The sequence below is a fragment of the Leptonychotes weddellii genome, chromosome 8 (genome assembly GCF_054177405.1).
Source record: "Leptonychotes weddellii isolate Sample4059 chromosome 8, ASM5417740v2, whole genome shotgun sequence".
In the NCBI taxonomy this organism is placed as follows: Eukaryota; Metazoa; Chordata; class Mammalia; order Carnivora; family Phocidae; genus Leptonychotes; species Leptonychotes weddellii.
This window is the reverse complement of record NC_138376.1, coordinates 123,796,867-123,820,091: the sequence shown is the minus strand read 5'-3', so window position 1 is coordinate 123,820,091 and position 23,225 is coordinate 123,796,867. Positions and strand designations below refer to the sequence as shown.

The window sequence follows — 23,225 nt, the reverse complement described above, 5'->3', positions numbered from 1 at the left end:
ATTTGCCACCACTGAGGTCAGGATTGTAGATGGCTGTGCTTCGGCCGCATTAAAAGCAATTCCAGAAGAGGGAATCCCAGAATACTCTAGGTCAGCAGTGGCAAAGCACCGCGGCCACCAAAGGCAGCTGCCACTTGTTTTTTATACAGCCTACAAACTAACAGTAGTTGTTTACATTTTCAAATGGTTGAAGGAAAAATACATTTTTATGGCACTTGAAAATTACACGAGATTCAATTTTCAGTATCTGTAAACAAAGTTTTATTGGAACATAGCCATGCTCACTCGTTGACATATCATCTGTGGCTGCTTTCATACAAAGAGGGACGGAGTTGAGTCATTGCAACACAAACTGTATGGCCCACGAAGCGCAAAATGGTCTCCCTCTGGCCATCTGCAACGGCTTCACCGAGATCGTGTAGGGCTGCTGCCGGGGAGACCACACTCATTTGAAAATACGGATTGTGAGAGGGGTTGTTTAATGAGCCCCATGTCTGCGCTCACACAGAAGACGGTACCAGTGGGACACGCCCCGGAGCAACGAGTTTGTCTTCATTCCTTGTCATCAACACCATTGGCTTGGGGCCCATCGGTGGGCCAGACACTCAAGCATACTGAGAAGCACACCTAGTGTCCTGAAAGTACAAGAACTCACTGTTTGTATTGTGGCAAAGTATACATGACATAGAAGTTATCATTTTCACCATTCCTAAGTGTCCATTTCAGTAGCATTAAGCACATTCACAATACTGTGCACCCATCACCACCATCCATCTGCAGAGCTTTCTCACCTCCCCAAACTGAAACCCTGTCTGCACTCAACACTAACTCCCCATGCCCCTCGCCCTAGTCCCTGGCAGCCACCCTTCTCCGTTCTGTCTTTTTTTTTTTTATTTATTCATGAGAGACAGAGAGAGAGAGAGAGGCAGAGGGAGAAGCAGGCTCCCAAGGAGCAGGGAGCCCGAAGCGGGACTCGATCCCAGGACCCTGGGACCATGACCTGAGCCGAAGGCAGACGCTTAACGACTGAGCCACCCAGGCGCCCCTCTCCGTTCTGTCTTTATGAATTTGACTGCTCCAGGCATCTCATGCCCTTTTGTGCCTGGCTTATTTCACTTAGCACTATGTCCTCAAGGCCTTTTTTTTTTTTTAAGATTTTTTTTTTTTTAATTTTTAAGTGATCTCTACACCCAATGTGGGGCTCGAACCCACAATGCCGAGATCAAGCGTTGTATATTCTACTGACTGAGCCAGCCAGGTGCCCCAAGGAATAATTGCCTTTTGACTGATGTTTCCCAGTTTATGCAGAGTTTCACACACATTATCTCACTTATATTTGGCACGGCTGCTTTGTGAGGCAAATGCTATTGTTTAGCCCTAAAGCCACCCTGAGGTCACCTGCAGGCACATCCTGCACCTGCCCAAGGTTTCTGAGCCTCTCTGCCTCAAGGTGTTCTCACAACAGGCTGTACTCTGCCTGGGCACAGGGCATGCCCAGAGGAGCTGGGAGTTGTCACTCTTAAGAGCAATCTTTGCCTTGGGGCACCTGGGTGGATCAGTCGTTAAGCGTCTGCCTTCGGCTCAGATCAAGATCCCAGGGTCCTTGGATCGAGCCCCACACCAGCTCCCTGCTCTGCGGGAAGCCTGCTTCTCCCTCTCCCACTCCCCCTGCTTGTGTTCCTGCTCTCGCTATCTCTGTCTCTGTCAAATAAATAACTAAAATATTAAAAAAAAAAAAGAGAGAGCAATCTTTGCCTACAAGAGGCAGGAGTTGGTGGCTCAACACCGTCTTCACCCCTCTGGGAGGGCAGTTCTGAGTGGGTTACATGTGTCTCTCCGGAGTGTCCACTGTCCTGGGCTTCTACTCACTAACTCACTCTATATTGGCTTCCTCTCTTTCTTGTCTGAATATCTCAATCCCTCCGTCGCTGCTTAGGGTGACCTCCTAAATAAATTATATTTTGCATCAAATCCTTGCCTCAGGATCTGCTTTGGGAGGAAACTTGCTGACTCTCACACAGCTGGTGTTTAAGACTAGGCTTTAAGTCCTAGTCTTCTCACTGCAAGGGCAGGGTCCTCCTCTCTGCCTGCCTTGCAGTAAAAGCAGTCTCTGCCTCAGACATTCACAGTCCTGGTGTTGGCTGAGGCCTTAGAAAGGACACGTAAGCAGCAGGTGTAACTTGCTCCTTCCCTACAGGGAGTGCCTTGGGGAATGAATGACCTCATTGAGGGCTCCTTGCAAAGACACTCATCTCATTCAGACTGCTTTATAAAAGTGTTATACTTGGGAAACTAGTCCTATTTTCAGCAGGATAGAGCTGATCTGTCAAGATTGGTTATTGTAAATAAATTTGGAATTTATAGATTTATGGGACACAGAAGACTAGAGAAGAAGGAATAGTGATACACACATTTTCTGGGTGATAAATAGAATTTTATCAAAAATGGACACACCCCAAACCTAAATGCCTTCCTTTGAAAACAATGTGTTCACCTACATTGCTCAAAACTCATCAGCTTAAAGCTAAACTACATTCTCAGGTAGGAAAAGGGGATGTTTTGGGAGCTTCATCTCAGTCTGGGGTTCCTCCAGAAAAGAGGGTTTCATTTGTGCCTGCACTTGCCCGTGACATTTGAATCATTACCTTTCCATTGGGTAAGATCTATAATTCACATTGAGTCTGCTTTGACAACTCAACCCTTGTGTTAACACTCATATGTACACATTTAAAAATAATTAGCGCAAGAGGATCTCCATATCCAAGGATGACTAGTTTTTGTAAAAGTTTGTTAGAAGGGAATCTTATTAAAATGAGGACCAAGATTTCATAGTAAATCCTGGGGGGAGATACATTATCTTGAAAAATGAAATTAGAATTATGAGAAAGTTTTTCATTGTGCCTTTATCAAAACTTATTGTAATGTTGTACACCTAAAACGAATACAATGTTATATGTCAGTTACATGTGAATGAAACAAGAGCGAAAAAACTTGTAATTTCAACCACATGCTAATTCATTCAAATAAGTGAGAAATTAACAGTTGATTTTTGGGGTGCCTGGGTGGCTCAGTTGGTTAAGCCACTGCCTTCGGCTCAGGTCATGATCCTGGAGTCCTGGGATCGAGTCCCGCATCGGGCTCCCTGCTCAGCAGGGAGTCTGCTTCTCCCTCTGACCCTCCCCCCTCTCATGCTCTCTCTATCTCATTCTCTCTCTCAAATAAATAAATAAAATCTTAAAAAAAAAAACAGTTGATTTTTGGCCTCTTGGAAAAGCACATTCTCAGCAAATTTCCTCTCAGAACACAGTTGCCATGTTGTAAAAAACTCTAGCCACATCAAGAGGCCAAGGTTAGGACCTCTGGACAATCTCTCCAGCTGAGCTCACAGCCATCTATCAACCCCATGAGTGCACCATCTTGGATTCCCCACCCAGTGCAGCCTTCAGACCCCTGCTGCCTCAGCCAACATCTGACTGCAGCCATAAGAGACCTCAAATGGGAAGTACCCAGCTGAGTTCAGTCAACCCATAGATCCTTGAGAAGCAACAATATCTTGCTTTTAGTCACAGAAAAAGGTGAATAATTTTTGGAATAATTTTTGGAATAATTTTTCAAAACTGTACCTACCAAAATTGTACCTAGCCCAGGTATGAAGGCTCACCTTAGCCAAGGGCACAGTGAGTTCCCTCAGAATAAAAAGGGAGAAGCCTATGTGCAGAAAGATGCAGCTAGATCCATGGATATGACGTTGGTAAGATGTGGAAGATTTCTTCTAGTTGCTTCTATTCTTGTGAAAAAGAAAGCAAACTGTGAAATTGTCATCCAGGTACTCAGGGTCCAGGAAGGCACTCCTGAGTGGTTGATCCATGAGCTGGATGTAGATGGATAAATGGAGTTTGCTAGATTAAAAAGAGAGAAGAGCAATCTGTGCAAAGGGAATAGGATTGCTGGGGTGACAGGGTAACTAGTGGTGTCATTCACTGAGAAAGGAATAGAGGAGGAATGGTGGGGAACTGGACAGGTTGCACTTGAGGTGTTTGCAAGGCATCAAGTCCAAATGTCTTTTAGGTGGTTGGGTACACAGGATTGGAGCCCAGCTGAGTCTGGTAAGTCAGTGGGGGTCAGGAAGTGAATGATGTGAAGGACGGGAGAGCATGGTCAGAAGGCAGCCCTGGGGGATTTTTGTTTTCAGAAGTAGATTGGTGTGAGTTGCCGTAAGGCTCAGAGTGTTGCCCAGAAAGGAGAGGAGCTGAGGTTGCCTGGTCACCTGGCCACCTCAAGGAGGCCAGTGGATGACTTGTGGAGATATGAAATTGGACCGCCACCCATGGCAAGGCTGGATGTCGGTGAGAAAGGATGTGGAGAGAAGGCCTGGGAGCTATAGTCCAGGAATCTCGAAGAATGTGAGGCCAGAAGACCAAAGGCAGAGCATCCAAGAGAGAGGAGTGGGGTGGTGAGCAGGACCACGTGAGTCTCTAAGGTCCGCTTCTCCAGCCAGCCCGTGGCAGTGACAGTGACTGGCCCTGCTTCTCCCTGGTGGCAGTGTGTGTGTGCCCTTGCTTGGGCCTCTCCTACCTGCAAAGGGCACCTCCATGACACGGTCCCTTTTTTTACTACAAAAGATGGGATTTTGCCTTCCTCTTGACTGCAACACAACTTTGTTTAGAACACTCCCCTATCGTTGATTTGTGTGCAGTGTGGAGCTGTAGGTACACGAGTGCGTTCTGCTACTATTCTAGACCATAGGGGGTTTCCACATGCTCATCTTGGCCTTGTTCACACCATGGAGTCTGGCAGAGAAGACCATCCTTGAATATCTGTTCCCTTCATCAAGGACAATCATTATATCTGAACAACCTTCTCCCTAGGCCCAGGGAAGTCGCAGAAATGGCACTCCCTTAGCCTATGATGACTCGGGCAAAGTGTCTCCATGCACAAGGGGTACAAATCATTTAGTCGACTCCCCTCCGTATGTGCGCATTTACTTAACTCTTCCTGTTTTAGTTTTAACCTTATAGTTCACTTTGGGGAATGGGTTTAGGTAAGAGAGAGGAATTTGTCCTTACAACACTGCTAAACTCTGAATCTTACCTGTTTGGAAGGCATTGTTCTTTAAAAATCCAGAAGAATTTTTATATTTATGATCACATTCAATTTCCCCACTTTATCTGCAGGAAGGCAATCAATGGAGCTTCTCATGAGTTCACTGTATTTTCCATGGGTGAAAAGTCCTTGTTTCCCAGGAGTCTTTAGGTTCCTCCTTGAGACCAAAGATCCCTTTGAAATGAGATGAGGCTGACCCCTTTTTCCTACCTCAGAGGCCAGCGCAGCACCAGGGGGATGGTGGCAAACAGAAGGCCGCTCTGACCTCCATATTCTGTTCTTTCCCAAGGAAGATGCTCTGTTTTCCATCAGAAACAAGATCATTCTAAATGTCAGCACTCCACACCCATCTGGGCTCCTGAAAGCAAGCTGCCTGGTTTCTGAATCAGATATCATCACCCACTGAAGAGCCGCCTGCCTCCAAACTCGGCTGGGTGGGAGAGACTTGCACATCTCCCTCAATGAAGCTGCCCCCCACCCTGATCAGTGCCCCACCCCCCCCACCCCGATCAGATCACAGGTGATCATTCCTCTCGAAAGTCAGGATGGAGAAGAAATGGACATTACTTCTAAAAAGTCTCTGGCCCTGGGCGCCTGGGTGGCTCAGTTGGTTAAGCGACTGCCTTCGGCTCAGGTCATGATCCTGGAGTCCCGGGATCGAGTCCCGCATCGGGCTCCCTGCTCAGCAGGGAGTCTGCTTCTCCCTCTGACCCTCCTCCCTCTCATGCTCTCTGTCTCTCATTCTCTCTCTCTCGCAAATAAATAAAATCTTAAAAAAAAAAAAAATTTTAAAAAGTCTCTGGCCCTTTGGAGACAAACAGTTAAGATAAATCCTAATGGGTTCATTTATAGGCATGAACATTTTACTCCCCTAGGACCACACAAAGCATTGTCATTTTCGTGGAGCACCTAGAAGGGGCAGAAGGAAACGAAACATAGTAATATGGTCTATGGGCCATGATGTGTTTCCTAGGGAAGACCCAGGACATGCTGTCTGAAGACTCAGACACAAGTCATGGCAGGCGAGCAGCAGAGCACTAAGATGTTGACCAAGCCCGGCACAGATTTTCTTGGGAAAAATGCCCGGGTCCCCTCTGAGATGTGACCAAAACTCTCATCAGCCCCTGCTGCGTGGCCTCCTCCCAGGACTACCGCGAAGAAATGCTCATGAGGAAAAAGGGTTCAAGGCGCAGAACTTTGTGGCTGTAAATAACCCATCACTTCATGGGGGCAGGAGGGGAAGCTCCAAAAACACAGTCACCCTCACACACTTGGGAATTAAGTTCCATTCATGAAAACTTATGTCAAGCAAAGGATTTCCAAGCAGACTTTCATTACACCAAGCATTCCGACAGAGGGAAGGAAGAGCCATGAGAAACTCCTCTACTGGTGGCCAAATGTTTTTCTTCACAACCTGAAATAATGCTCTGACACATGGATGGTTGGATGTTGTAACATCTGCAGATGCTTCCAGCAGAGGTGTTGTTCTGTGAAAAGCTTTCATGCTTCAAGCAGAAAGACCTTCATAGATGTACATTCAACATTGGAAAACACATAACAATATTTGTACATGGTAGAGCTGTGTGTGCATGCATGCGTGCACACATGCGCAAGTTACAAAACAGAAGTATGTCTTTCTTCTTGCACTTCAAGGAGGAAAGACTAATGTTTATTGAGGGTTGACAATGTGCCAAGTGCTCAGCATACCGCATCTCCCCATTTCATCCTCACCACAAGGCTGGGAGGGATGGACTATTACTATTAAACATTTTATAAGTGAGGACAAGAGGCTCTTAGAGGTCAAACCACTTGTCTGAGGTCCCCAGGCAGCAAATGACAGAGTCGATCTGACTCCAAAGCCCATGCATGTTCTTCCTGCTACGTGACTCCACCTTCTCAAGTTCCAACAAATGCTTTTGTTACCTTTTCCAGTACTCACCTGCACACCTTCCTGCTAGAGTAATTTCTACAGTTTATGGGAAATGTTGCTGGAAGAGCTGAGGAGGAACCAAAATTTTTTTATAGGTACAGAAATGAGAGAGGTCCAACACATTTTTAGGCTTTTTCAGAAGATACAGTACAAGGATACGGTCTTATCATTAATGAGTATCTCATGCATATGGGATGCGGTGTCCTTCTGTGTCCTATTTAGGACATACTTAAGCAGTATTCCAAGCACAAAGTACAAATTATCTGTGCCCCACCATTTTTGTCCACGGTTTTCCGCCACCATCCTCAGACCACGGTCTCAATTGTGGTGGTGTTGCCATTGTCTTCCTGGTGCCTGGGTTGCATTTCATCTTTGAAAGCCCTGGTCAGAACCACTTTTAAGGACTCCTTGAACCGCTTCTTCCTACTGCTGCCCACGAAGAAGTAAATAAAAGGGTTGGCGCTGCTGTTGATTGTGGAGAAAAGAAGAGAAATATGGTGCAAGTTCCCAAAGGCTGACCAATACTCGTAATAGAGCAAGTACAGGAGCCTCATGGGCATGGCGAAAATGAGGAAGATAATGATGGTGACCATGATGACTATGTACAGCTTCGAGGAATGGGCCGTCCACGCGTTCTTTCGGATCTTAATCACCAGGATGGTGCTAGACACCACCATGAGGGGAGTGAAGACCAGGAAGCTCAGAATGGCAATGAAGATGATCACTGCCCTGCAGTCACTTCGAGAGTGACTCTGCCCTTCACTGTCAATGCACATGACGTACTCCATGGTGGTCACCAAGCACGAAAGCGCCCACAGGAGGGCACAGACGAACGCCGACTGGTGCTTGGGGCGATGACATCGGTACCAGATGGGGTACAGGACAGACAGGCACCTCTCCACACTAATGGCCGTCAACAGATAGAGGCCCGTGTTGTAGCCGAACAGAAACGTCACTGATAATGTGACAATCGTGTAGTAATAGCCAGAAGAGAGCTCATAATCTAAAGCGTAGTCAACAGACAGAATAAAAATACAAAAGAGCAACGAGATGTCTGCAATAGACAAGTGGGTGATGTAGACCGTGAAGGGATTTCTTCTCATCCGGAAGCAGAGGAACCAGAGGAGGATTCCATTTTCGACAAAGCCCAGAGGGGAGATGCTCATAATTACCCAGTGCACAACTGGGATTTCCCGACGCAGGTCCCCGGCAGAGGTATTCCTGGCGGTGGAGGCGTTCGTGGACCTCTCATCAACGAATGACGTCACGTTCGACTCATCCATGAGGAGGCCTCAGGCAGGGGCTCTTTAGGTAATTTTCTATAAATAAGTAAAACCAAAACAAAAAGACAGCATGAAAATTGTACTAGGGGAGAAGGGAAAATTTCAGCAATGGATCACGAACTTCATGTTATTAACAAATATGTTTAACTGACCGTACAATTCTTTTTCTGACAATGACAAAATTAGACATTTCACCAGAAAAGAGAACTGATCTCATGATTTTTCGGTCCACCAATAGCCCTTAATTCTGTATTATTATTTGTTTGTGGCTCAGTGCCAAAGGGATCCAGCAAAGCAGGAGGGTCAGAGTGCCTGGCATCCATGTCTGGCCTGGCCCAAGCTTTCAGAATGGCATCTTGAAAATCATTCATCTTCTGCACCTTTGTCTCCCGTTTTGAGGAACCAGATTAATTGCATTCAGGTGCAAAGACAAAATATATGTTTGGTCAGTGTTATTGTTGTCATTTTTTTTTTTTTTAATGAATGAAGTGCCGTATATGATGGATAAATGAGGGGAAATAGCTAGCAAAATTATGTTCAATTGTGTACCAATATTTTTGCAAGTGTGAACAATGAGAAGGCATTTGTCTTATGTGGTCTCGATATCTGTGACAAAACTGGGCACCTCCCCAGACTAGGTGAGCCAGGGAAACCAACGCTCTGAGTGACAGATGGTGAGGTCTTAACGAGGTGTGGTCACATCGCCACAAAGCACAGGCCAGACCATGCAGGAAAACACTGCTGACAGACATTCAACAAAGCACTAACTGGAAACCAATAGAAACACTGAATATTTGAGACTGCAAAGCAAAGATTCTCAGAAACTTTCTATCACATGTCTATGAATTGCAAAATAAATATATGCGCAGTCTCCGCCCTCTTCCTGTTATGTAACAAATACACAGATGCCACTTTCCCCACTGGAGAAGGGACGAGGTAGGCAGCGGCAGAGATCCTCCCCCTGGTGCCAGCTTTAACTTGTCCTTGACTTTGTCAAGTCGTTGTTGTTACTGTCATTTTGATGGTGGCGGTAAAATACTATTCTTTGTTTTTGAATTTTGACCTTGTAGACCAGGGTCCCTCCGTGTGCAAAATAATTAACCTGTAGGAAGTTGATCAAACCAATATTTTAAATTAATAGATATCTGCCTTTTCCTCCCAAGCTTCCCTGAAGCAGAACAGTGCAGAGATGCAGTATTTTATGAAGGTTGCACGTCTCGGTGATATTAGATGTTTTCAGGATTGAGTCAGCAGAAGCCCAGCATTGGCACAACTCTGCTTGTGGGGCTCAGTACAGCTGTGCGTGACACCCAGACTCGCAGGCGGCCTGCTGAGAAGGATAGTTCCCTCCCCAGTGGTGTGCGCCAGGAGCCCAGGGGACCTCTGCCTCCGCTGTCCTGATGCCCATCTCCTGGCTAACACTTCCCTCAGCTGCTCTGATGAGGTACTAGCAGTTATTTTCACTGGGGCAAGTTCTCCTTCCATTTCATAATTAAACAGAAGAAATAGACCCCAACACCTTCGGGAGCCCAACACCAGGACCAGAATTCAGAATACCGTGGCATGGCTGACCGAAGATCTGCTGTAGAGACCAGCCTTTGTTAGAAGTCTGTAGGTAAAACAGCCGCCTTCCCCACACTCACCCATCAAATATTTATTCAGAGCCAGCTTCCTGCCAGGCACTGTTCTAGGTGTTGGGACACGGCAGTGAAGGAAATAGACCAAGCATCAACCTCTTGGAGTCTCTGCTCAAGTGGGAAGGCAGTCAATAACCAAACAGCAACCACAAATAAAAAGATGTCAAGTCCTAATAAGTGCAACACAGAAAAAACACGGACCATGCATGAACTAGGATGTGGTTATGGAGGCAGCAAGACATGGTTGGATTCTGGAGGCCATTTGGTTTGTTGGTGGGTGAGATGTGTTATTGTAGAGAGAGAGAATGAGTTTTTCAGCCATTTACTGAATAGACAGTGTTCAGTTGGAGTGGGTTAGGAGAAGTATATTGAGTTTGCAAAGCCTACGCTTGGAGTGCCTGGTTGGCTCAGTTGGTTAAGTGTCTGACTCTTGATTTTGGCTCAGGCCATGGTCTTGGGGTCGTGGGATCGAGTCCTGGGTCAGGCTGCACTCTCAGTGGGGAGTCTGCTAGAGATTCTCTCTCTCCCTCTCCTTCTGCCCCTCCCCAACTCTCTCTCTCTCTCTCAAATAATAAATAAATAAATCTTAAAAAAAGAAAAGCCTATGCAAATTGGGATGTCTAGGAGTGTCAGGAGCTGGGGAGACAGGTACAGGCTGGGCATATAAATGCAGGTATTGTACGCAACCAGGTGGGATTTAAAATCATGAGGCTAAATGAGATTATCTATGAAATATAGGCAATTATAAAGGAAAAGAGGTCCAGAGATCAATCCTTGGGGCATTTCAAAGTTTATAGGTCGTGGGGAGATGAAGAGAAAGAAGCAAAAGAAACTAAGAAGGATCTGGCAGAGAGGTAAGAGACAACCAAGGGAGAGTGATGTCCAGGAAGCAGAAGTGTTTCACAAAGGTGTGATCAACTGTGCTAACTTCTACTCCAAGTTCAAATTAGATGAGAATTGGAAATGGACCATTAGAGTAGAGTTATTGTTGACCTTGATGAGAGCTGTTTAGGCAGAGTGGAGAAAATGAAAGTCTGATTAACCAACATGGATTCCATGTAGAGACGGTGAGTATAGACAACCCTCTTGAGGAAATTTAATGTAAATTCAAGCAGAAATGGAGCAGTAACTGGAGAGGGCTGCAGGGGTTTTGGGAGAGTTGATAAGCTAATAAGAATTTTCCAGGAGAGAAGAAACAGTTGATGATTCATGACTTAGGGTTCTAGAGCTTGGTGGAGTTGCTGGCTTTTGCTGATAGCATAATTTATTCATCAGAGCAGAAGGGAAGGCAGAGTGTGTGGTTAAAAATGCAGTTAGGCAGGTAGGCTGACAGCAGGAGTGTTAGAAGTTGGAAGAAGTTCTCTTCTGAATGCACAGTATCTCCTTTTTCAGAAAGTAAGAAGCCAAATCATCAGCTAAGAGTCAAGAGAGGCAGAGGGTTCTCCTCATGTGGGTAGCATGTGAAATAATCAAGTGAACGAGGGAAAGGACCAGGGAAATACACAAAGAGCGAGTTTTGGGGCAAACATCAGAGCCCACCAGTGGGTCTTTAAACCCCCATGAATTTAATTCAGCATGACACTTGTTTTTCTCCAGCTACAGTTCGGCTGTCCAGGTGTGAGCACGGTGAAGGAGGGAGTTGGATTTAGCCGGGCCCGGGGTTTTCCCAGGCTGGTGCAACAGTGGACAAGAGGCGCCAATGGGATCAGACCACATGGAAGGGAATGGGTGCCATGATGGACTACAGAATTCAATGGGGTTAGGAGAAAGGTGAGGTCGTGAGAGAGATGACAGTGAACAGGACACAGGAGCCACCTGATAGAGCCTGGTGTTATCAGACGACTGAGGAAGTCCAAGTACTAAAGGTAGGGAACCAGAAAAAAGGAGGTGGGGCTGGAGAAAGGGTTGCTTGCAACCAAGATTGTGGCAGTGCAGATTTGGGGCTATCACTGTATGACCATGGGAAAGAACGGCTGAGGGAGGGTGGAGGACAAGGTCATTTGAGGTGAGATCAGGACCTGGAGCCAGGCTTTGGAAGACTTATCTACATGAACATTGAAATGACTGGGGAATAGTGGAATACAGTTAGAAAAAAAAAAACTGTGAACTAGGTGCTAAAATCCTCAAGGAATATGGGAACGCATCCCAGGGGTGTATAAATAGTCACAGTGAGGAGGGTCATAGGTAACATAGTTGGATGGTAGGTGCTTCAGAGCTGGGTATTTTGTTGTTGGGGGTGGTGTTTTAGAGGCAGAAGAGAGGAAACAGAAGAGTCTGGAGTACAAAGAAGTAGAGGGTAAGAAGGGTCTAAATCGGCACTAGCCAGTAGAAAGATAATGCAAGCCACATGTCTTAAATTTTTCTAGTAGCTACATACAAAAAACTAAAAAGAAACAGGCGAAATGAATTTTGATAACTATGTTATCTGACCCAATGTGTTCAAAATATTATTTCAACATGTAATCAATATAAAAAATATTAATGAGATATTTTACGTTCTTTTTCTCACAGTGAGTCTTTAAACTCCCATGTGTGTTTTGTGGCCACATTTCACAGACTCAGTAGCCCCATGTGGCTGGTGGTTACCATATTGGACAGCCAGGTCGAGAACCATCACAAAACGAAAATACCTTATACAAGGAAGTCAAATGCTCTCATCTATTCATAACAAACCTAAATTAAAGACTAGATATGTCAAATCAGAACTTTCTAATTTCTAATTGAATTCTGATCAGAATGTTTAAGAAAGCTGGCAAGAACATCTTTCTGACTCAGACTTGCATCCTTGAACATCTCACAGACCACAGCATCGTTCGGCTACTCGTTACGTGCAAGAGAGCTGTTGTGTACTCCTCATAAAAGCCAGTTAGGAAAGGTGTTTCAACACATGAGATCAAACTGTATTTTTCTTTTAAAGTCAAACCAAAGTAACCAAATTCACTTTCTGGAGAGAGATCACCCTCTGTCCATTTTTCAACAAACGTTTAGATGTCAGTCACCATCCCAAGTGTTAAGGATGAAGAAATAAATAAGACACAGTCCTCTGCACAGTTTTGTAGGGGAGACAGACAGGACTAAACCTAATGCAATACAGGAAATGGAAGGAAGGGGTCTTTGACCGCGTGCCAGGCAAGCACGCGGTAGGAAGCAATGTCTCAGGCTTTCAAGGAAGGCTCTACAAGGCTGGGCCTTGAAGGGTCAGTAGGAGTTTGTTAGCCGAGGGAGGGAAGAAAGGCATTTTAAGAAAAAGGAACAGATGGACTGACACATGGAGGCAGGAGGGCACAAGATGTTGGGGATGGGGTTCAAGAAGGTGGGCGGACCCTGGGCGGACAGCTGGGCTGAAGCATGACGGCCAGGTTATGATGCTTCTCTAAATATTAGGCTTCTTCTATAGACTATGCTTATCCAGCTTGGTGCTTAAAAATTGCTTATGAAAAAATGCAAATTCCGAGACCCCACTGTTTCAGAAAGCTTAGGAATGGGGCTCTGGAATCCGTAATTTCACAGCCCAGGGGATTCTGATGCAGGTGGGCCAGGGGTCATGGTTGGAAAACCTCTGCCATTTGCACTGGGGGTGGGGGAGGGGGCATGAGAGGTTTCAGCGCAGGGTTGGGATATGCCCTGAGCTGTGTTTTAGAAAGGTTACCCTGGTCCTGGTCTACAGGCTGGATGGAGGGAGATGCTGGATTGAGCAAAGAAGCCAGCAGGGGGCTGCTGAGAAGTCCTGCTGAGAAATAATAACTAGGATAATGGCCAAAGGAGGGGATGGATTCCAGTTCTGAGAAAAGCAGTCAGGCCTCCGTGACTGTGAGGGGACAGGAGAAAGGGGGGGTCAGGGGACCCAGCGTTCCACCTGATGGGGCTGCGTCAATGAACTGCCGGCGGCTGAGAGCGGGACAGGAGGGTGGCGGCTCAGACAGCCGGGGAACAGAGAGCTTGGTTTGCCGCATGAAGCATGGGAAGGGCACATCAGGGCAAGATCCGGGTGTGCGTGTCTATGCGTGCCCTGCTCCCCTTACTGTGTTCTCTAGTAAGCAGAACTTCATTAAACAAAAGGTAATAGACACATGCGAGATCTTTAGAACATTATTTACCACTGTGCATTTGCCTGATTGTGAATTTCAAATGCAGGAGCAACCCACAGCATGCCCCTCTTCCGTTCCCATGACTCTGGCCTGGACCCTCGGGAAGTATCTCCTCGCCTCCTGGCCTCCCTGTTCCCTGCACCAACCATCCAATGCTCCCTTCGCCCACTCTGGTGTTCTCTCTCCACGACATTCCTCCTTGCAGCAGAGTTAAAATTGCATCTCCCCTACTAACCTGCAAACTCGTGGAAAACAGGGCTTTATCTTATTCATGTCTGAATCTCTAGCACTTGGCACATCATAGGCATCCAGTGAGTACTTATTGAATAATTCCAAGAAATAAAGCCCATCACAGGGGTCCAAGAGGGAAAACAACCACCTCCAGCCCAGGACGTGCCAGTTAGTAGAAAGTTCTGTCACAAAAATGCCAAGGCAGATTTTGATCAGGATGTGATTGGAAAGCAAATTAAGATCCCATAAAAATTAATTCTTATTAAAAACTAATGATAACTCAGGGTGTCCGGGTGGCACCGTCAGTTAAGTGTCTGACTTCAGCCCAGGTCATGATCTTGGGGTCCTGAGATTGAGTCTCCCTGGGCACCCGGCTCAGCAGAGAGTCTGCTTCTCCCTCTCCCTTTGCTCCTCTCCCTGCTTGTGCTCTCTCTCAAATAAATAAGTAAAATCTTTTTAAAGATTTTATTTATTTATTTGACAGAGGGAGACACAGTGAGAGAGGGAACAGAAGCAGGGAGAGTGGGAGAGGGAGAAGCAGGCTTCCCGCGGAGCAGGGAGCCCGATGCGGGGCTCGATCCCAGGACCCCGGGATCGTGACCCGAGCCGAAGGCAGACACTTAACCACTGAGCCACCCAGGCGCCCCTCAAATAAATAAATAAAATCTTAGGAAAAAAAAAATAACAACTAATGATTACTCTCCACGTTGTTTTGTTAGAGTAGGGCTTTATTTAAATGACGCATTGCTAAAAATCGCATTCCCGGTCTTACCAAACTGAATTTCAGCCCCTCCAGGGAAATAGCAGGGGGCACAAAGTGCCCTGGACGAAGCTGGTCCAACACGTCACTGCCCACCCCCTTCCCCGGGGCTCCTTGGTCATTCTGTCCGTTATGCCCCCTGTCGGTGGCTGGCTAGGACATGGGAGGCTGGGCAGGAGGAGGAGAGAGGGAGGGTATCTGCTGCTGGTCTACAGAACCACCTAGCTCAGAATAGCACACAGCTGAGTTCTCAGAAAGCCCCGAGGACGCCGGGAAGCAATCACGATGAACACTGAGGGTAACTTGTCTCCATATCAGCGCAGGTCTAGCGCTATGCACTCTGACCAGACATGCAAATCTTTTTTTTTTTTTTAATACAGCTCATCTTTAGAAAGACATCATATCTGCAGTGCTGCCTGTTACCTGGTGGTAACCATCTGGGGAGGAAGGAGAGCTCGTCCCTACAGCCCTCTGTGCCCTGATGTGGTTCATACCCCAACACCGCCTAAGATCTGGGTCAGAACAGCCGGAGAGTTGAGTGGGGGATAGCACCCGGATTTGGCATGAACCACTGGCAGCCTCAGAGAAGCACCTTCCTACCGTCTCTTCCTTCTCACTGAAGAACTCCGATGGAAAAAGCAATACATCAGAGCAGGAAAAGGCCCCTGGGGCGGACATAACCGTCCAAGGCATCTTCCCTTCAAGTTAACTTTGGATCCTTCAATCAGCTCCAGAAATGATAAGGAAGGTGTTATTGCCCCCGTTTTTATAAGGGAAAAAGGAAGGGTTAGGAAGCAGGCCAAGTTCAGAGCCGCTGTGTCACACACCTCCCCAGGGCCCCACCCCAGGGTGCTCCCGGGACCCTGCAGGACATCGGGGCTGAAAGCTCCCGTGGATCCTGATCCCAGAGCCCCAGAGCCGGCCAGGGCAGGAGCCCAGATCCCGATCCTAACTGAACCCTGAGCCGGTCTCCCACTTAAAAAAGAAGTCCGAAATCTCGGGTCTGACCAACCCCCCTCATTTTACAGACCCGTAAATGGAAGCCCACAGTGGAGACATGGTGAGAGCCCCTCTCACAACCAGGTGGAGGGAGCCCTGTGGCTGGGAGCTCCTGAGGCTGACTCCCCACCTCCTACTCTGCCCTGGGGCCGAACCCTATTTTTAAGACTTCACCTTTTATAGCCTGTTCTAGTCTGCCTCCAGTCTTCCTACCGGAGGAATTGAAGGCATCAGATTCCCTAATGTTATAGGGGATTTTTTTCCCCCAAAGACTTGATGACTTTCTAATTGTGAGTTTGCCAGAGTAGGACGGGGGGCGGTGTGCTCTCTGCATCCAAATCCCACTGGGGGGTAAGTAGCCACAGGCGTGCGTTGAACTGCCTCGGGGGAGACAGGGCTCATCCACCACGAGACACGCACCCCCACACGCTCATTTTATACTGTCTCATCCCAGCCCCAAATGGGGGTATTTCTAAATGTTATTGCCTTTTTCTCTAATTATAAAACAGTATGTGTTCATTGAAGAAGATTTGGAACATTTAGTGGGGAAAAAAAAATCACAAGTAAAACCACTAATCAAAATTAACCTGCTTTCACGTTTGAGGATATTTCTTTTCGTCTTGTTCCTACGCCTCACACATGCTCCTTTTTAAAATTGAAATTGCTGGGCGCCTGGGTGGCTCAGTTGGTTAAGCGACTGCCTTCGGCTCAGGTCATGATCCTGGAGTCCCTGGATCGAGTCCCGCATCGGGCTCCCCGCTCAGCAGGGAGTCTGCTTCTCCCTCTGGCCTTCCTCCCTCTCATGCTCTCTGTCTCTCATTCTCTCTCTCTCAAATAAATAAATAAAATCTCTTAAAAATAAATAAATAAAATTGAAATTGCTTTTTTAATCTGTTTTGGTAGCCTACTTTTTTTTTTTCTACTCATACTCAATACCATATTGTAAACATTTTCTCTGTCAGCATGGTCTCTAAAGAGATTTTCCTAGTCACTATTTGGACGAACCATAATTTAGTTTTAACAATCCGCTAACCCTGGACATACCCATTGCTTCTTATTTTTCATCATTATTTCTAAAAACAAAGCACTCTAATGAACTTCCTTGGATATAAATTTTGTGCCCATCTTTAATTATTTCCCTAGGACATATTTCTAAAAGTGGAATTGCTGGATGAAAGGGTATAAATATTTTTGAAGATTTTAAAGCATATTAACAAATTGTCTTCCAAAAAACACCTGGACCGATTACAGGGACATCTACAGTATATGAACGCTTTTTTTCCCCACAGCGTACACATGCATATACTTTCTACCCCCCAACACAACATCTCCATTTTTTTTTTAATTTGCCAATTTAGTAGTCTGATTGCTAATGAGTTTGGATGTTCTTTCCTGGTTAACATTCACTTGTCTTTCTTCTTTGATGAATTATTTTTCTTCCTCACCCCACCTCCTTACTGCTACTAGTCTGTCTGCTCTGTGTTGGTCATAGACATTTGAGCTTGGAGGAATCAGGTATTTCTCAGCCACAAGCAGCCCAAGATCACATCTTGAGTTAACAGCAAGGCCAGAACCAGAGCCTACATTGCCCAGGTCCATGAGAGCACTGTTTCTACTCCCCACGCCAGTTCTTTGTCAATGGGTCATGGACGTGGGAAGTTCATTACCCATACACTTGGTCAGTAAAACTTTTGGGACATTTAATAACGGCCTTAATGTCATCAGAAACCATTGCCACCATCAACTTGATTGTCAGTAATGGTCTTTATTAAAAGCCTCAAAGGATGGACTTTTATTAAACGTTATTTAATAAAAGGCTGGATTATGTATTGTCATTAGAGGATAATAACTGCTTATTAAAAGATGAATATTATTTATTAGAGGATGGACTTTTATTTATTAAGGTGCCATCTACCCAATGCCACACTCATAACAACAACAACAAAACAGGAATGAGTTGCTTTCAGTTTCTTCTGATCCCTGTTTCTTCTGTGAAGGGGCATGACCCAGAGTCATCACCACCATCAAAAAACACTTCTATTGATGAAGGGCACCATACGTCACCGTTTTAGGTAGTGATAATTGAAGTCAGAAGGGAACTTCAGGTTATGTCCTTTCATGAGGACAAGTAATAAGAATGAGCTGCATCCACTAGTCAGCATTGAGCTTTTAGATGAGTCTTCCAAAAGGGGGGTGATTTCGCCCTCACCCTGCCCCCCAGCACACACACAGAGGGTTATGGACTCTTACTCCATGTCTCTGCTGTGGGCTTCATGAAGACACCATTGCCTAGACACGCTTTCTTCCCTCTGGCTCTCCTCCTGGCTGCCTGCAGCTTCTTCTCCATCACCTCTCCTGGATCTCTTCCTACAGAGCTCTTGGGCTGCTGGGGTCCCTTGCTGACCCTCTGCCCTTCCTACTCTACAGACTCCCCCTGAATGGCCTTGTCCAACCCCTCATTCAATATTACCACACTCTGGTGACACCAAAATCTCTAGCTCTAACTTGACAGCTCCCCAGAATATCAGACCCTGTAACCCCTAGTCCTGGATGTCTCCAGTTGGGTGGTTCACAAAAGCACACCAGCCCCAGCCAACCCAAAACAGAAATCAGACCTTCCCGGCTGTTCCATGCTTGCTCTGGTATTCCTAGTTTTCTAAGCCAAAAAACTAGGTATTTTACCAGGCTTTACTCCTCTTACATGTTCCCTGCACCAATCCCTTTTGTATGTTATATGTATTATATGTGGTATTTTATTTAAGTTTATTTATTCATTTGAGAGAGAGAGAGCGGGGAGAAGGGGCAGAGGGAGAGGAAAAAACCTCAAGCAGACTCCCCACTGAGCGCAGAGCCCAACTCGGGGCTCCATCTCATGACCCTGAGATCATGACCTGAGCCAAAGTCAAGAGTCTGACACTCAACAGACTGAGCCACCCAGGCGCCCCTTATATGCTGTATTCTTATAATGAAATAAGCTGGAGAAAAGAAAATATTATTAAGAAAGTCATAGGGAAGAGAAAATACATTTACAGTGCTGTACTGTATTTATCGGGAAAAAAAAAAAAAAAACCCGCATGTAAGTGAATCCAAGCAGTTCAAACCCGTGTTGTTCAAGGGTCAACTGTGTGTGTGTGTGTGTGTGTGTGTGTGTATGCAATGGGTTCCCACCAGCATCCCTGATTTCAATCCAACACCACTGAGTACAGTTTTGTTTCTTTCTCTCCACATTTCTAACTCCCTTCTCTGATGGTGAGAAACTTGACCCCCATCATCCTCGACATATTTACTCATTTGATCCATCCACAGTTGGTAAATCACCTCCCATCTCGGCCACTGCCCATCCCCCACCCCTGCCCCGATTTTCCCTGACGCTGTCAGGCCACCGCCACCCCTGGCCTCTGCCCTGGGACCCGCTCCTCACCCAGCAGAAGCTCTGACCCTGGTCCCCCCACCATCCCCTGCAGAGGCCCTCACCCTGGCTGGGCTGCCCCCCGCCTCCCATGCTTACAGCTCAACATCTCACACACACCACGGTGAGCCAGGCTGATGGTGGTAGAGGGTATACTGAGCACCCACCTACCTCTCGCAAAAATCAAAAGAATTACTGGCAACTTGGCATCTGAACGCAAAAGAGATGTTTGGGAAGAGAGATTTGATGTTGTTCAAATCACACTGCAGAGATGCCCGTCTATTCTGCCTCTGCCTATGGCTACTTTGCCTCGAAGCCACATTTTCAAAGTGACCACTGGGTGTGAGTGCTAAGCAAAGCAGTCTGGCCCCTTGACCCTCAGTTGCTTCACATAACTGGCATGTTAATGTATTTCTGGAAGGCTGGCGTATAAGGAAACCTAGGTATTGAAAAGCACGTTGCCAATATGAGTCTCGTGGAAATGCCAAATGGAGATAATGAATCAGCAAGCAGGGAAAACAAGTGTGGTGGTTTCCATAGACATATAAGGATGTGGGCTTTGCAGAGCCCGTGTCCTGGCAGGTCTCCTTGAAATTGCTACCTGCATTTGCCTCTCCACGAAAGGGAGAGGAATAGACGGACAGTGGAGCTGACGGACAAGCAAGGAGACTCAAAGAAGGCTGAGAGTTGTGGGGTTTCTTCAGCTTTATCGGGGCATAAGGCAGAGAATTTTAAATGCTATACATTTTGCTTCCTGACGTTTTCTCTAGAGATCTAAGAAGCAAACATGCTCTTCCACATTCCCATTCAATGGCCACAGTCCTCCTATGGTCCTGGATTCCCAGCCTGCCACATCACTCTTAGAAGAAGGAAGGAAGGAAGGAAGGAAGGGAGGAAGGAAGGAAGGAAGGAAGAAGAAGAAGAAGAAGAAGAAGAAGAAGAAGAAGAAGAAGAAGAAGAAGAGGAAGAAAGAAAGAAAGAAAGAAAGAATGAAAGGGGGGAGGGAGGGAGGGAAGTAAAGAGGGGGAGGAGGGAAGGAAGGAGGGGAGGAAAAGGAAAGAGAAAAACCAACAAAACTAGGGCTCCATAGTGGGTCTGAAGCCTTTTTTTGTTCCTCCGCAACCAAAAAGAGAGGCCTGACCCTAGGCTGGACCTCCCAGGTGTGCAGCTCCAGAGGAAAGGGCAAATTCCTCCTTCTGTGTGTGTGCAGTAACCTGGACAAACAGAAACCTATTTGTGAGATGGAATTTCCATGGCAGGTAAGGGATCTGATGGCAATGTGTAGGGCAGGGACATCTGTCCTGGTATTAAAAGCCTCGTGTCCAGCTTCCTACCACTTGAGCCATCTGCACGGAGAAGCAAAAACTTTCTGCTCCCTCTCCAAGTGTACAGCAGGATCAACTTACAACACTGGCCTCAGGGCAGGGGGATGCAAGGGGCTGATCCTGTCCCCTAGAAGTCATTTGGCGTGCCTGGAGATTTGGGTTGTTACAACTGAGAGGAGGGGTCTCTCAGCATCTAGTGGTTGAGGCCAGGGATGCTGCTGAGCACCCTACCACGCACAGAACAGCTCCCCACAACAAAGAATGATTTGGCCGGAATGTCATGGTGCAAGGTTGGGAAACCTTGCTCTAAAGGGAGCCTTGTTACCACCTTCTTGTTGCTGCTTACAAAGGAATTGAACAACATCTTATACGTTGTTTCCCCAAACGACCCCCACCCCTGTCCCGGAAATAATTGCCAAAGGACATCAAAGAGAAGATGGAGCAGGAGATGTCTTTCGGTTGAGCCTTGCCACCCATGGGCTGCACGTCCGAGTTTATAAGCGACAGAAGCTAGGACTAATTCTGGTACCCACTAAGGAAAGGCAAAAAAAAGAAAAAATCAATCCAGCTTGCCTCTGGCCATGCCCAACTGCTCCTAGTCCAGAGATTTCCCCAGAGGAATCAAATATAGTAACACCCCTTTCAGACCCCAACTCTTTTATCACTTGTAGCAACAAATTAAACAGTCCTGAACACCCCCACGTCCACATCAGACTCATGAATCGATCCTCAGGTTCTTAACCCCCATCACGAGTCAAAGAGAAAGAGCGAACACAGAAGTTTCAACCCCGAAGTTGAAAAACAGCGTCGGAGGACAGTTCACCCGGCAAAGAAGCGAATTTTCCAAAACAAAGACAGGAAGGAAGATACAGAGGTTTTGGCCAACACACAGCGAATCTCTAACACACCGTAAAAACAGCGGGCACAGAAAGGGTTGCCCGGGCAATAGGTTTTTGAAGAGGGAAAATCTTACTCTGGTTGCCAAGGGCAGCTGAACAATTAAAACCTGGGGTGCAGACTCACTAGCTCCATTTGCTCAGGGAGGGTCAGAGGTGGCAGCAGGGACGGGACCCCTTCGCATCCTGGGGCCCCGCTGCCCCGCCAGTCTGCAGGGTCTCCGAGGGTCCCCACATCTCCGAGGACGGCTGCAGCCTCCTTCTCTGAAGAAATCAGAGCTACTCTCCCACTGCTGAAAATATTTGAGATGTGCCAAGCAGATGGTCCCACGCTTATCAGCAGAAGCCGTGCTTCAAATGGCATCATTCAGTGAAACGCTCAAGTGAAAATCTTCACGCTGATCCAGAGTGGGAACGAGCTGGTGAGAATGCGGGGTGGTTGACCCCCGGGAGCCGTCGGGACCAGCCAGGGCTCAGGAGAGAGGTGACCCCGAGAAATGGTCTACGGAAGGGGAAAAGCCACGTGGGTAGCAGACAGAATCACTCCCCTCCCTGACAGCCTGGAACCAGTCGACTTGTCTCTGCAAAGCTCTGTAAGACTCTGTTTTCTCACCTGTAAAATGGGGCCAATCCTATTACCACCAAAAGTTGCAATGAGGAAATGAGATGTAGGTGTCGATGTCGACCTGCACAGTGAGGGACACGCTGTTCGGTAGTTGAGTACCCGTTCCCTCCCTACAGCCCATGTTCAGGGTCACGGCCCATGTTAGCGCGCGAGCATGAAGCGGGGGAGAGAGCGCACCCAGGAGATGGGTGCCCAGACCGCTTCTCCGCCTGGTTCGGACACTCACCCCTCCAGCAGCTGTTCTTGTGACATGCTTTCTCACCCCTGCCGTCACGTTACCCTTCCCGCCCGACCCCTGTCCCCTCTCCAACAGCCCCAGTGTAAGGGCCTAAAGTCCCAGCCGGAAAGTTCTGAATGGTTTGACTCGCCCAGCCCTGGCACGAAGACCCACCCTCCACTTGTGGCCGTATTTCTTCCTTGTCAAAAGCATCCCGTCATGGTTACTGTGTCAAAGTAGTGATGGACCCGGGGGACCAATTAGATCGAAACAGGGCGAGAAGGCGATTTCAGATTCTGTGGGAAAGCAGACTTGGGAGCCCATGCATGAGGCTTTCCTCTGACTGTTTCCATAAGCAGCAGGACTGAAGTGAGCCCTACGGCTCCTGTGGGAAGCCCGACCTGTGGCTCTGTCCCCCCAAGGGGGAAGAAGAAGAAAAGGGAGAGCAGGAGCTTTCCCTGAGGACCTCCAAGCCACGGGCAACACAGGTGAGGTTCGGGGCACCCACGGGCATGCAGGTGCTGAGCAGCTCGGCCCCGGGGAGTCCAAGTGCACTCGCGTTACCTGGTTTTGACGTTCCAAGGGAGGAGAGGGGCAGCCTCCTGAAGGACTTTACGTCTCCCAGAGGATCATCAGAAACTGGAAAGAGACCCGGGACTGCCTAAAACAAACCACAAGGCAGAAAAGAAGGAGCACTCGGCGGGAAGGGGATCAGACAGGCG

General features: G+C 47.2%; 1 protein-coding gene across 1 annotated transcript; it reads right to left on the bottom strand.

Annotated features, from left to right (window-relative positions):
• Positions 1-5,616: 5,616 nt before the first annotated feature.
• MAS1 (MAS1 proto-oncogene, G protein-coupled receptor) lies at positions 5,617-22,197 on the bottom strand. The gene is made up of 2 exons (XM_006733214.3): positions 21,739-22,197; positions 5,617-8,352 (listed from the first exon to the last, which is right to left on the bottom strand). The coding sequence occupies exon 2, from the start codon at positions 8,314-8,316 to the stop codon at positions 7,339-7,341; it is 978 nt and encodes a 325-aa protein (XP_006733277.1). The 5' UTR covers positions 8,317-8,352; positions 21,739-22,197; the 3' UTR covers positions 5,617-7,338.
• Between the last annotated feature and the right edge of the window lie 1,028 nt (positions 22,198-23,225).

Excerpts from the sequence above, each read along its gene's own strand:
- MAS1 (XM_006733214.3), bottom strand. The coding sequence starts at position 8,316 with ATGGATGAGTCGAACGTGACGTCATTCGTTGATGAGAGGTCCACGAAC.